The sequence below is a fragment of the Carassius auratus genome, chromosome 12 (genome assembly GCF_003368295.1).
Source record: "Carassius auratus strain Wakin chromosome 12, ASM336829v1, whole genome shotgun sequence".
In the NCBI taxonomy this organism is placed as follows: Eukaryota; Metazoa; Chordata; class Actinopteri; order Cypriniformes; family Cyprinidae; genus Carassius; species Carassius auratus.
Window position 1 is genome coordinate 15,298,584 of NC_039254.1, and position 15,335 is coordinate 15,313,918.

A 15,335-nucleotide genomic window follows, 5' to 3' on the forward strand; every position below is an offset into this window, starting at 1 on the left:
TTGTATTATTTTCTTTCTAGTGTTCTATTTTCTTTATACATTTTTAATATGGTCTTGGTCTGCAAAATGGTGTACAGAGAGTTTCCAACTTTTGCTTTCCAGTAGATTTACCTCACAAACTTACAAAACCTAAACCTTGGTGAATACCTTGTTGTGCATCAGCGATTATCACCAAGCATAATTTAGCACAGTTCAGCAACATGAAACTATTCTGATTTAACAGCAATAAATTCACCAAATAAAATAATCGCTGAGAATTTGGATGTATAAAATTACTTCAGTGAACAATTTAAATGAATCTGGTTGTATTACACATTCAAATTGGTGACATTTTAATACTATTTCTTAATGAGCAGCATTATTACCATAAGTGGAGTGAGAGGAGCTAAATACTTCAAACCACACTTTTAAGTAACATTATAAAACAAATATGGATTTAACTAAAAAAATACACCCAGGCTCTTGGTCTGCTATATTTTGAAGATAATTGAGTGATTCTTTGCCGAAATAACCTGCAAATTATATGAATTGTACAAGACTTTATGCCGGTGTTCAGTGGTCTGGCTATACAAGAGTACTACATTAGGTTCACTTCTTGATCAAGGTTTTACTCCATTTACAATCAAACACTTTTGATTACTGTCTCCATGTCCCTTTTAAAGTCTTACATATTTTTATTGCTAAAAAGGGTGAGGAGGTTTTGAAAGTCAAGCAGTTTTGTCCCATCAGCATTCTCTTCTTACTGAAGCAGATAGATGATGAATATCTCATGAGGCTGGGAGTGCGAGAGCCTTTGTGTGCATGTGTGTGTTTTAAGAGGGAAACCCTTTTGACCTATCTTTTTCTTCTCCACAGACCACAAACAGGACATTCGATATCCCTCTCACCCTGTCTGGATCAGTGGTTCTGAGAGAGAGGCTGAATTATGAAGAGATCACACGCTACCTGGTCATCATTCAGGCCAATGTAAGTCTGTGCGGGAGGAGGAGAAACAGTAGGAGAGATACAGTAGATAAAAGAATGAAAGATTTACTCAACCACATGTCGTTCCAAGCCTGTATGTCCTGTTCTTTCTTCTGTGTAACACAAACTGAGATGTTAGACAGAGTATCCAAGATTATTTTATCCATAAAAAAGTGAATGGTAATTTTCTCTGCCAAACTCAAAAATGTTTAAAAAAAAGAAGTAAAAAGGTAGTTTATTCTGTCAATCTGCACCCTCACTTTTAGGACTTCACAGCTGAAAACGACCTAGATAACTTAAAATGATAACAGTTCCTGTCAACAGTGTGCTAAACACAAAATCTATGTGTTTAGATGCTGAAGTGCCTTGAAAATAAATAAATAAAAAATATGACATTGAACATTTTTTATTGCATATACAAATACATTAATTCAGTCCTGAAGAAACTTAGAAAAGTAATGGGTTGGGATTCACATATCTCATGAGATTATATTTCAAATTTAAAGAAGATACCATGAAAAATTAGATTCCTGCAACTATATTTTTTCTGCCATTTTCTCCTGGGTGTCAGTAAAATGTCTTATTTTGACTTTGACTCTTTTTGGCTAGTGTGTAAGTTTGGAAGCTTAAGCTTGTTTTATTCAAACTCCATCCATAAGTCCAAAGTTTGTGCTTCCCTTCAGGACCGAGCACCAAACCCAAAGGACCGGCTCACCGCCACCACCACGCTCACGGTGGATGTGTTGGACGGGGATGACCTGGGCCCAATGTTTCTGCCTTGCAGCCTGGTAGACAAAACCCGTGACTGCAAACCTCTTACGTACCGTGCCAGCATCCTGGAGCTCACAGATCCGGTGAGTGGTTCCTTATCCTGTGCTTTTCCAGCTGTCTTATGTTGAGTAGTTACGTTAAGTCTTCTCGTATATTGTAGCTCCAGCCCGAGAATTTAGCTGGCACTGGTGTGTAGTTTGACTGAAATGTATTTTGCATTTCTGGTCTTGAAGAACATCTCTATTACTTGACAGACCAAATGGCTTTGCATTGCACACGCTTCTAGCAATAGGGATTGTTTCATTTCCTATTCTGCAGTGTTTTGATTCCTTTAGCCTTTTTTATCACTTAGTCTCATGAGAAATTTGACACTTTTAAATTCATTTTGAGTTAGACATTTTGGAAATAATGACTTGCGGTTCAATAAATAAGTGAGGGAGTGACTCCTTAAACTGATTCGAACAGAATCATCAAGTATGAGACTGATTTTTTGATAGACATTTAAAAAATCGCTAATTTCTTGCTGTTTAGTGAATAAACCGAGAACTGCTCCACTGAGTGAGACATTAAACTGACTCAAGCAGGTTTTTTGATGTAGTCGATTAAAAATGACTTGCTCATTTTGGTGAATTTGACATTTTGGGTCTTGCTGTATGGTTACTTGGCATTAAAATCCATATTTAACCCTCTGGAGTCGATTAACGCGTATACGCGTTATGAGTCATTTTCTCCTGATGACCCCGAAAATAACTTAAATTACACTGTCAGTTTTGATCGTACAGATAAGAGCAATACATCAAGGAAATCTGTAAAGGGTCTACTTTTTTGCATACAGACATAATAACAACAAAACGTTGTGCATTTATAAAATAAAGATAACAAACAAGGTGTGCTGTCTGCAGCCTTTGTCTGCTCTGATCTTCATTTAGACATGCATAAAATGTTCAAAACAACTATTCTGTGATCAAGTAATCTATATGTAAACAACGCGATGTCCGTTTTTCACGTCTCCCTTCATTATTTCTAATGCGACCACGTCCCCGCGCTGAACACGCTTTTGAGATTATAATGTTTCACTGAAGCATGTGGCTTGAATACGCCCACACAACAGAAGACAAAGCAGCGAGACTGTTCTTCATGTTTTTTTTTTTATTTTACTGTTTGCTTCGCTATGAGAGGAATAAGACATAATTCACCCCAAAAAGATGTGATGTGATTGAGGATTTGAGATTTGGATTTCCTCAGGAAAAAAGAATGAATCACTTTATTCAGTAGATATCATAAACATGAGTAAATCTCTTTTTTATTTATTTGTACTAGTTTTCACATAACATGTAAACATTTTACTAGTTAGACTTTTTCCAAAGACTTACTATAAGATTTACAAACTATAATTCCTGACTAAATGTATAATCAAGTGAAACATTATGAAGTTTCAGTAACAATATACAGTACTATACCATTCAAAAGCTTGATATAAATAATATAAATGTAACAAATTAATGTAACTGTAACAATTGTAAAAAACTGTAACAACGATTAGATTTTAGCCATTTAGATGTTATAAGAAACTGAAAAAAGCACAAATGTCATGGCATTACAAAACTTCTCCAGAGGGTTAAATGCCATTACCATTCTGGTTCCAGTAGTTTAAAAAACAAATGACAGTTCTGCATTTTTTCTTTTGGCTCATAACCATACAAACACGTTGTTGTTGCCATTACTTTTTAATTACCACCAAAAATTAGTTTTTGAAGTGAAACTTAACATAGATACATGAGATGATTAAGGGATATTTTGTGAGCGCGAAAGAACGTGGATGCAACAAAATGCAAGTGTAAAGTGTAATCAATACAAAAGTCTTATTTTTGTGCTAAACTTTGTCTGGCTCAAGGGCAAAGTGGTGGTGGGGTTTTTAGTAACTCAGTTCACGGGTCACCCCTATCTACGATTGCACCTGTAATATTTGCAGCACCAGCGCAGAGCCTTGAGCGCTAGAATATCGCCACCCAGCTTATGTGATAAATGCTTCTTTAAAAACATGAAATTATGGCCATGGGGCATATAACCTTAAATCAGCATTTCTATTAGCTTCAGATTTGGTTGATGTATTGAAAACTTGATTTATTTTCAGCCAACTCTCAACAAAGTAAAATTATGTTTTACTTTAATATTGCACATAGTTTTTTGTTGTTGTTGTTTTTGCGTGAAACTGCATTCGCAACCTATTTTACTCCAATAATGTGATGTGTTTACGAGTGAAATGGGTTAATCAATGAAGTGGTGGGTAGGTGTCATAAAATGTCCCGGAGTGATCAAGAGGTGGTAGATAGGCTCAGACCCCAGATGTCATCCAAAGAGGACTTTTATTAAATGACAGAGGAGAAGTAGGGGTGTTATATATTCACAGTAAGTGTAAAAAAAAAAAAAAAAAAAAAAAAAAAAATCAAACAAAACTACAAAATAACCAAAAACGTACAAAAACATTAATAAGAAATTCAAATAAAATTGGAATCTCACTTTGTAACTCACACTTTGGTATATAATGACCAAAGAAAACAAATTGCTACAGGCAGCAAGCTCTACATAGACATTTTAAGCAGTATACCCTCACCTCTCTATCCAAGGTTCAGTTAAGACTGGCTTACATAGCCCAAGACAGGCTCATTAAATAGCAGACCATACCAATTGCAGGGGCATCAATACCCGAAACCTTTGAAGCAGACACAAGATCATTGCATTTCTTTAAAATAAATCAAAAGTAAACTATGCCATAAGACATCTCTACATGTCTACATCACCAAGAGATACGTCCCCTCTGTATTAGTAGAAATAGTTAAACCCATCACAAGAAAAAGGGAAGCTATAGTCACGCCTCCTCCTTTGAGGAGTCACCGGACCAGAATATGGTGAGTACACCTCATGCACAGAGGCTGTTTGCAATGTGAAGATAAATACAGACTTTAAATAAATAACACGTAAATACAACTTTTCTCTGTGTGGTTAAATGGGGAAAAATTAACATTAACCAATGGGCCAAAAGGATCTCTTTGAACCTCCATTTTTGGTATTATTCTCAGCCGTTAAATTTGTTTGGACATCTTGCTCATCTGGTCTGCTTCCGGTTACGTAACAGCTTTGGGCAGGATTGATGTCAGGAAATTTCCTCTGTTTGAGTCACTCTGTTGGCGGCATACTTTATACGGAGTTATTGCCATTTTGCTTGACTCAGCTTTGAAGTTTTACATCACATACAGGTGCTTTAATATTCCGCTGTGCACTTTTCTGATACACTTTGGAATTCATTTGTTCCTTAATGATCGAAAGCTTCTACCAGAAAAAAAAAGAAGCTTCCTTCACTGATACAGTCATTCTACTTTTCCAGTTGAGCTGATGAGTGGAGCAGAAATTTGTTGCAAGTAGAGCAGGAACAAGTATTTTTTGCCAATTTCTTTCTCTATCCACCTTTTCTTCCATATGATTCAGATGCCTATAGTCACCCGTTTGTTTTACATTCATGTTGCTTTATGGTTTTATTAAATGGAAAGACATACACTCTTTTGGACATCAGTTTAACTGATAAAGCCACAATCAAGCCACAATGTTTCCATTTCTTCTCTGCAAAGCAAGTGGCATAGATATTTTTCTGGAACGTTTGTTCTACTCAAATATTTCCTATATGTAATTTTTTTTTTTAACAATAAAGATTAATTTGTGGAAGGTTTCATGAATATTACATATTGCAGCATATTGAAATTGAACTCACATACTTTGCTGTATGTCACTTTCAATTCCCATTTAAATAACATTTTAAACAATTAAGTTGATATTGTATAGCTTTTATATGGTTCTAGCTTTTATATGACTTTAAATGTGATCTAAAAGGTAGACAAACTAAGTAATGAAGTCATCATGCCAGCATCAATTAGTTGTTTAAGAAATATATCTTTGCTGGGTTATGAGCCTTATGTAATATAAAGAAATGTGTTTTGCATGTGGTTAGTTGCATAAGACTTTGTTTGGACACATTAAAGAGCCAACATGCAAGAGATTCAGACTTATTTAATAATTTTTTTCTTTCAAAGACAAAAATCCAGCAAATCTCTCCATGGATAATAACTTTTTTCTTTGTTATAAAACCCAGTGTGTTTACACAGTCAAGCTGTCAGTCTGCAAAGTATGTTAATAGTGCTGAAAGCACGAAAAGCTAAAAGCATAACGAGGCAGATAATTCACAGGAAATTAGTTTAGCATTTTAAACACGAGAGGTCATGGTGATTCATTGATCAAATGTTCCTAATTTAAATGAAAAACCTATAGCTTGTTAACAGCGTACTGAAGAAAAAAAAATTCAACAAGGAAAATAATTCTTAGCACTACTACTCACTGCAGAAGCATTCAGTTTTATGACAATAACATGAGTTACTTCCTTATTGTTCACACTTTTTTCATTTGTTAATTATGCTTAGAAAGTCCCAGAACCTTCTATCTAGAAAAACATAAAGTTGCATAAAACATAAAACTTTTGTATCACATTTTCTTTTCCCTAACCGCAGTAAAAGCAAGCTGAAAGCTTTTTGTTCATTGTGGTGGTGTTAGTACATTAGCTCTTCAGCCCATTTGCCCTATCCGTGCTTGTCTGACAGCCAGAGTGTGCAAAGAGGTGCTCTAAATCATGTTTACTTTAACATTTTGAGCCGTTTGACTTCGAGCCAGAAGCTGCATCCAAGGACACATTTCAGAGGTGCTGTGTTGTGCGTGGCCAGTGATTAGGTATTCTAAAGCTCCGCCGCCTTTATCAGCTGTCAGAGGAGCTGCACTCTGCTCTGTGTGCCATTACTCAGGTGGTCAGTTCACTCCACAGCTCGGCTCTTTTTCACTTCCAAGTGTCCCCCTCTGTCTGTGCCCTCTTCTTTTTAACACGTCTGCACTTCTCTGTTTCTCTCTTTTTTTTCTTACTGCCTACTGCGCTATCTCATGATGTGCTTCCTGGAGTATATCGGCCCCTCTGCTACAGACCAATTGAAGTACTTCATGTACCTAATTATTTTGCCCATGTTCTGGCTAGATAAAAAAAGGCACCTTTGGAGAAAACATTTAGACGAAAGAAGGGAAATAAAATACATCTGACAATCATATATCATGTTGTGAATCATTTGGTAAATGAGGAATATTTATTTATTTATTTATTTATTTTTATTTGCCTTTATATCACCTAGCACTAGCTAGAAATATTCCACATAAACCAAAAAATAATTAATTATGAAGTCACACATTTTGCCTGCAATATACATGCATGCAAACACACTTAACCTCAAATTTACAGAATCCTCTCAATCCTTTATTTTCTTTCTGATTTTATTTTTTTTTTCTTTAAGAGACAAGGTTTTTTTTTTTTTTACCTTTTATTTATCCAGGTAAACTGTTTGAGAACCACTTCTCATTTACAAAGATGACCTGGCCAAGAGGCTACAGGAATAAATAGGAACATACTGTACAACTGTACATAGTCAAACACATGACACATTGAACAAGCAATTGAATTAAAAAAATAGACAACAAAGAAAAAAAGACAAAAAGGAAAACAGTGGAGTCATAGGGTATGAAGGGAGGGCCAGCCCAGTTTATACTGGTCACAGTGATGAGTGTGAAAGGGTGCATTAGTGGCAAAACAGATGGCTGAATGATAAATTGTGTCAAGTTTTTTTTTAGGGCTGTGTTTGGTGCCATTCTGTAGATAATATCACCATAATCCAAAATTGTCAGTACTGTCATCTTAATGAGGGTACATTTGGTAGCATAAGTAAAGGAAGCTTTATTGTGGTAAAGAAAGGCTAGTCTAGCTTTGACTTTTGTTTGAAGGTAATTAATGTGTGTAATGAATGAAAAGGATGAATCCAACCAAATCCCTAGATATTTATATTTTTTTGACATGCTCCAGAGCCATACTGTTCAGATGAAGAGAGACACATCTGTTGCTCTCCTGCACAGCAGAATCGCGTGTGGAAGGTGCTTTCACCCAGACAAACTGATCATGTCTGACAGGTGTTTTATTCTGTCTCTGAGAGCCTCTCCACTCCTAACACAACATGAAAGGTCAAGCAAAGCCAGCCAAGTGACGACTGTCTCGTGTTTGCCATCCTTTCCCCATGTAGGCCATCAAAAATGGATACTGCAGCTACCAAGTCAAATACCTTTGGGGAAACCAATGAGTGTAAATGCCACATAGGGGGATCCAGGGCTGAAGAAATTAATAGCTTTTTTCCAAGTCTACTGGCCATTTTGGCTGAGCAACGGCTGCTATTTGAAGTCCTCTTCCATTCCCACGTGTGGATGATTATTGAGCATATACACGCAGGTTTGCTGTAATGGCTTTTCCTCATTTCAGCAAACAGCTGAAAGGATATGAGAAAGCAGCACTCGTTGTGATCCAGGTGCTGTTTCATAAATCCTATAATGGTGATGATTAGGTAATCTTCTACTTTTGCCATTTGTGTTTCATGTGTCGATGGCATCCATTACTTCATCACCATCACAGAGGGTCCTGCAGTTTTAAATACTAAAATCTATCAATGTACTGTATGTATGCACATAATACTGTATATGTAGCATTTTATTGTATATGTAATATATGTGTAATATTTATAGATTTATTTTTTGGTAACATTTTAAAAAGGTGTCCTTGTTAAACGTTACGTATACATACATACATACAGTATTAGGGCTGGGCGATATGGAGCAAAAGAATATCTCGATATATTTTGCTATATCTCGATAAACAATACATATATCTGTTTTTACAGGAAAAATAACCCCCCAAAGACTACTGTAAAAACAAATATGCCAAATATTACATGTTTAGGGGCCTATGAAATAGGGCTGCACGATATTGGGAAAAAATTACATTGCGATATTTTATTTTTCTGCGATATATATTGCGATATGAAAACAATTTTTTTTTTACAAACAAAAACGGGGTGAGCACACTTACATTCTCTTTTTAAATGATTTAAACATCGACACCATCCTGTCAATTGATTAATATGCGTGAGGGAGAGAGAGCAAGACAGCGTTTGTGTTGTTTGAAGACATTTAGCGTGCGGCCGGGGCTCTCTCTCGGGCGCGCTCTATCTCTCATGCTGGTGACAGGTGCAATATTTGAAAATCAATAATTATTAATTTATTTTTTTAATTACATTTATATCTGAATATGTCAACCTATAGACTTTCAAACATCTAAGTGTCATGAATTAATTTGAATCTGTGTACAAAATGACATATAAACATATTTTCCTATTGTATTTTGCCTGAAAACGCTTCCAGCACGCTTGCGTGTCACGTGAAAAATAGGCGTCGGTTCTATTTCTAGCATGCACGCGTTTTCCGCTCGGCCCGAGTCGTGCGTCTCATGCAGGCAGTCTACAAGCTCTTACCTGTTAACATGAGAGCCGAATGAAAAACAGACACGCCACGCAGCTGAGACGCTTGCACCACGCATCTAGTGTGTCGCCGGCCGCGCGCTCACGCGCTCTCTCTCTCTCGCGCACGCGCTCTCTGGCCCATACAGTTAATGAATAACAGATCAACTATGACAGCCTACATCGCACATCCTGCGATGTGACTATCGTGGATTCGTACACCGTGATATCGATGCTTAAACGACACATCGTGCAGCCCTACTATGAAATGTTTTATTTTTGTCTTCACCATATGTTTTATTGTTATCTAATTCTGTGTTTAAGCAAGTGTAATTATTTAAATGCATAAAAACAACTTAATTATTATTTTGACGGGTTTACCTTTACAGTTCTGTGTATGTGATACTACAGTCTATGATGTGATATTACGCTATTTTACTCAAATCAAAAGTTCAGATGCTCATGAAATGACTCTCAGTGCAGTTCTGGAGATGTTGTTCATGTGTTTACATCCTCATTTAGTGAAAAAACAGACGTTGAAATTACCACGAACGTCACGCACGCTTCCATGTGTGTAATAAAATGAAGAAGTGCTTCTGCGACATTCATTAACAGAGACATGCAGGATTCATATTTAAATAGACTTTTCCGGCTTAATATTTACAGATATTAATCTATATCGCGATTTGATGTGCATGCAATGACCTACTTTTGATTAATTCATTTAAAATTCGACAAATTCCGTGACATTCCACGTTAAACTGTAAATTCCATTTTTATGTCTGGATTCTGCGATTCCGTCCGCGTTTTCTGCATCACGGAAATCATAGGGCCCTACAGTAGACATCTGCCTGCTGTTCGTCCGACGCCTTAAAACCGATGTATCTCCATATAATGGAACCAGTTGTCCTTTTTTCATACTAGTTCTGCAGACTACGGCAGGTTGCAGACGACACCATGTTCAACGTGAGGGGAGGGGGAACAAAATCAAGGAGGCGGGGACGAGCACTGCACAGAGAAGACAAACAAACAAAACTGCGGAATCAGAATTAAATATAAACTATATATCGATATATACGACGTCAAAATCCATATCGGATTTAAAAAAATATCTTGATATATTTTAAATATCGAGATATCGCCCTCCACTACTTACTATTATAATAACAATAAATTATGTATAATTAATTTTACAATTACAAGTAAAATGCAAACCCTAACCATACAGTATTTGCATCTAGTAAATTAATATTACTCACTACTTAAATGTATAATTACACTGTATCAAGGACAACTTAAAATAAAGTGTTACCTGTATATACATATAGAAATAAAATCATACAATTATTTATAAAAAATAATTATATATGCTTAAAATATTATATTAAGATATTATATATTTATACATTATTCATAAATTAAATTAGTTATGGTTTTGCATTTCAGATAAAGATAAAGCTAGAGACAAATATCAATTTACTGGGATACAATAAAACAAGAATAAACTATTTTATTAATAACTTTATTTAAATAATTAAAAAAATATATTTTGCTTTGTAATCTATTATTTTGCAGGCAACAGACAGATTATTAAAAGTCCCTCTCAATTTAATAAGTTCTTTTTATCCCAGCAGGGGTCTGAATGTGTTATATTGGAGTAGATGGTGCATGTGAGCTCTCTGTGGTAAACCATCCTGGACTCAGGCCAGCCTTATCTAAAGGGCAGCGAACGGGGATGACAACACATTTTGATATTCTAATTTGGTTATTTGGCCAGTTTATTGCTTCAGCGGCCCACTGTTGGGAGCTCATGGTGGGAGGTTAATAAAACGCCAGTAATAAGTCATGTTTCTCATTAATTACTGTAATAAAACATCAGGTTCAAAGATTCCATATGGACCGAGCTCATCTCAGGCCCCTGGGCGCTTAGGCCAGAAACATTGTCGACTCAGGGTCATAAATAAGCAACACAACATTAGTAATAAAAATAAATATTTCTTATGCATCAAATCTGATATGCCATCACTGGAAGAAATTACATTTTAAAACAGAAAACAGTTCATTTGAGTTTCAATAATTATTAAATAAATACAGCTTTGGTGAGCAAGAGTACCATTGCGTTACTTTTTGTCAGCTCAGTGGGCTTGCTTATTTTTTTTATATATATATATATATATATATATATATATATATATATATATATATATATATATATATATATATATATATATATATATAAAAGGTATATTTTTGGCAACTTTCACACCAAAAGTGAAATGAATACGACTCATTTGAAAAAGTAACTATATTTTCCTGTAGATTTAAGGGTAATCTGATTATGTGTTACTTGTAATGCATTAACCCCAACACTGAGTAAATTTTTATACGATTCTAAAACTGTAGCACCACCATTACAGTTGTTGATTCGACAACAAATAACTGAATTAGAAAACCCTCTATTTGTGGTTGCCAAGGCGATATATCGGCTGATATTGACGGCTCTGAGAAAGGCAGCGCCTGAGCACAGACTCTCTTGTTTACTGTTGGTGTTAACAGTTCTGTCCAGGGGCATAGCAGCCATTTTAAAAGTGGGGGGGACAGCTGTATGGTGATTTGACCCAAAGCTGATGTTCATAATAAATTCTAAATAGAATAGCAATAGGCATTTTACTTTTTCAAATTTGGGAACATGACATGATAGCTTACAGGAACCTATTTTTGTTAAATCATACTCAAAATGTAAAAATACTGCAGGACTTTGAGACCAATGGGAGACCATCTATAATTTTTTTTTATTTTTTTTATGAAAATAAATATATTTTATGACATTAACAATATTTCAGTTGCACTACATTTGAACAATAACTTTTCTTTTTAACAGTTGGACAAAAACAGGTGTTAAATGAGTATACAGATTACATCTACAGTAATTTTATACAACATACATTTTATGAAAAATATGAGACAGATAATCTGTGAAAAAATCAAGCTCCTCCGGCTCCTCCCAGTGGTCCTATTGCCATTTGCAGAAATACATCACTCCCGGTAAAAAATAACCAATCAGAGCTGCGGTAACTTTGTTTGTGTTCAAAATGTAAAAACATGTATATAATAAGCGAGTACACCATGAATCCATTTTCCAAACTGTGTTTTTGGCTTGTCCTGAATCACTAGGGTGCACCTATAATCAGTGTTTATATTCGGACTATTTTAGATTGCTTCGGGGATACCGCGGCGGAATAACCCTGTACCTTTGTGATTCTTCATAGACATAAACAGAGAGAAGTAGTTCCGGCTACAATGTTCTTCCGCAAGACGCAAGCAGTTCTGTTTATTAACCGCTAGAGCGTCAAAAGTTACCAACTGCAGCTTTAAGATAGTCAATCTGCTTTTTTTTTTATACAAATCTCACCTGTACACATTCTGGAGAGGTTGAGCAACTGCCCCCTCTCTCTGCCAGTGACGTCACAGCCTGCCTTTCCTACAGACCAGTTAGGACATAAAGTAACAGTTATGAATTAAAAGAATAAAATTTGATAAAGTATTTTAAGATATTCGTTGCAAAACAAATATGATTTATTGTGAAATGATAATTTTACTCCGCGAGCAGCACGTAGACAAACAAAAGACAGCAGAAACCAATAATATTGTTACGTCTTATTTAGCAGACGCTTTTATCCAAAGCGACAATTAGGAGAGCATTTAACACACTGAATCCGGCGCGACGTGACGAGGTCCATACAGGTTAAATCATAACATGAAAACTTTATCGAGGGATTCGTGTCATCGCGACATACTGTAACATACTTACAGTGTGTGTTTGAAAAAAAGGATGTAATCGTCCTTTGCTTTTTTCTGGGGTGCATTTTATCCCAGACGGCCTAATAGCAAAGTGAACAAACGAACGAACAAAAATTCAGAAGAGCAACAAGAGATTTGAAGCTCATAGCAGACGCGCACAGGAGATGATTCACTCTGTGATTGGCTGAATGTTACTTCACTCAAATCTAAGTAACAAATCAGAGAACACTACAGGAAATATCACAGAATCACCTGTTCTAAAAGTGCGGGGGACATGTCCCCCCCGTCCCCCCCGGTTGCTACGTCCCTGGTTCTGTCTAATATGAATAGAACTCTGTCTAATAATTAGATAGAATGGTTAAACAAAGGAATTGATCTATACAAAAAGTATTATAACGATTGCTTTTATATTATGAGTACTAGAAAGGCAAACATTATAATACTTTCTCGTTTGCCATCTGCATTAAGCAAATATGCATTTATTTCATTTAAACAAACCTTTGAATGACTAATGAATTTTTAATTTCAGTAGTTTAGTAGTTTACCTTGCAAACTTAGTAGATTTCCAGCTGTGAGATTTTGTGAAATGTGCATTTTTATCCAGCATGATCATGTTTTCTCTGTGACAGTCAGCCCGTGTTAAATGATTGCTTTGAAATGTAAATGTGATTTCAAATTATGCTGCACTTTAAACATTCACCCACTGTCATATTTGTAATTTTCACTGTGTGCTGTATTTACAATTAGTGTTAACTTGGCTTTATTTGAAAAATATGATTCCCAGTGCACACAAACTTCCCAGAATACTAAGCGCCCTGCTGGTTACAGTGGTTACTTCCTTTTTATTTGTATTTTTATTAAATATTTATTTATTTGTGAAAATACTTTCTCATCTAAAGTATAAGTATGTTTATTTTACACATTTATTTTTTGATCCATTGTCAGATGATTTCAAATTTCTTACATATGAAAAGAAACAAAATAATAACCGTTGCATGAGCTTGCATAGGGAAAAGTGTTAGCATCAAGTTATGATACGGGGCACAATGTGCTTGTCAGTACTGTTTGAAGAGCTAAATGCAGTTCAGAAATATGAAGTACAGGTATGAAAGTAGGTGACAGCCACATTCTATAACCAAAGTGACTACCTGCAATTTTCAAGGGTCATGACTGAATGTTTATATTGTGTTCAGATGATGAGTGCTGCATTGACAGAACAACAGTCCACAATTAGCTGCCTGTCATGTCACTGACATACATGTGACATAAGAGCTTGCGTCGCTGGTTATTGTTCTGCTGTCAATCACTAATATTACTGGCTGTCAACCTATGTCAGGTTAGGAAAAATAAGTATTAAACAATGCATAATTGCATGCAAGTAACTCTAAACCAAAACCTAATCCTATCAAATATACTATTTGCATTTAGTTAATTAATATTACTTATTAATAATACTACTTACATGTATAATTATACTATAACCAGGACACCTTAAAATAAAGTGTGATCTATTTTTAATTATATATATATTTATGTAACATAAACCATGATAAAGATAAAGACATAATGACTAAATGTAAAGCGAAAATATAATATTTTGCCTATTGTATGTGTTTTATATTTATATTTAATAATTGTATGCATTTCAAAACGTTGATACTCATTTTCATGTGAACAAACCAAGCTCTAGATAATATGAAACAAAGCTCACTGCATTACAGCCTATAGTTTCTTTTCTTTTTCAAGGATTCAAATGAATTGTGAGCTACTTTGGCTTATGATGACTTGCATAAGTAATATCAAATGTATTACTCTAAATAAGTCATTTTCCCTTGAGTATTTTCCCCCAGGACTGTACACATGCAGCATTTGTGTGCATAATGGATGACTGAGGGAGTATTATGTGTAATCACACCCAGCGAAGACCCCACGAGCTTGTGATTTACTGCTGTCAGAGGCATTATAATTGCACGGGCTGGGAATTACAGGGCAACCATGAGAAATAAATCTTAATCATGCTGATTTTCTGCTGCTGCTTATTAAGTCTAGGAGGAATACATCTGTTTGTTTGTCCAGTTACCATTTTTATGCAGCTTAGCCGAGACTGGGCTGCCTGTTCTGTTCTGTTGAAATGAAAAATTAACTTTGAGTCTGGAATCTTATCTTTCTCCTTGAATTTGGTGTAATTTGCAGTGTATTATGGAGTTTATTTCTAATGTTTCATGCTTATATCTGACTCACAGTCATTTTAAGTCACTTCTTTTTAAATCGGTAGTGTTGTTTTTTAAAACTATGCCTGGTACTTTGGTGCATAACGTGTGCAATATTAGTGGCTTGTTGAGAATGTGTGCTACTATATATATCAACGCTATCACCAACTAT

General features: G+C 35.4%; 1 protein-coding gene across 2 annotated transcripts in view; it reads left to right on the top strand.

Annotated features, from left to right (window-relative positions):
• LOC113111945 (protocadherin-15) overlaps positions 1 to 15,335 on the top strand; it is a 232,806-nt gene that overhangs the window by 56,860 nt on the left and 160,611 nt on the right. For both annotated transcript variants that reach the window (XM_026277216.1, XM_026277217.1), the window contains exons 8-9: positions 856 to 966; positions 1,647 to 1,817. In XM_026277216.1, the coding sequence (XP_026133001.1) occupies positions 856 to 966; positions 1,647 to 1,817 (282 nt within the window). The remainder of the gene's footprint in view (positions 1 to 855; positions 967 to 1,646; positions 1,818 to 15,335) is intronic.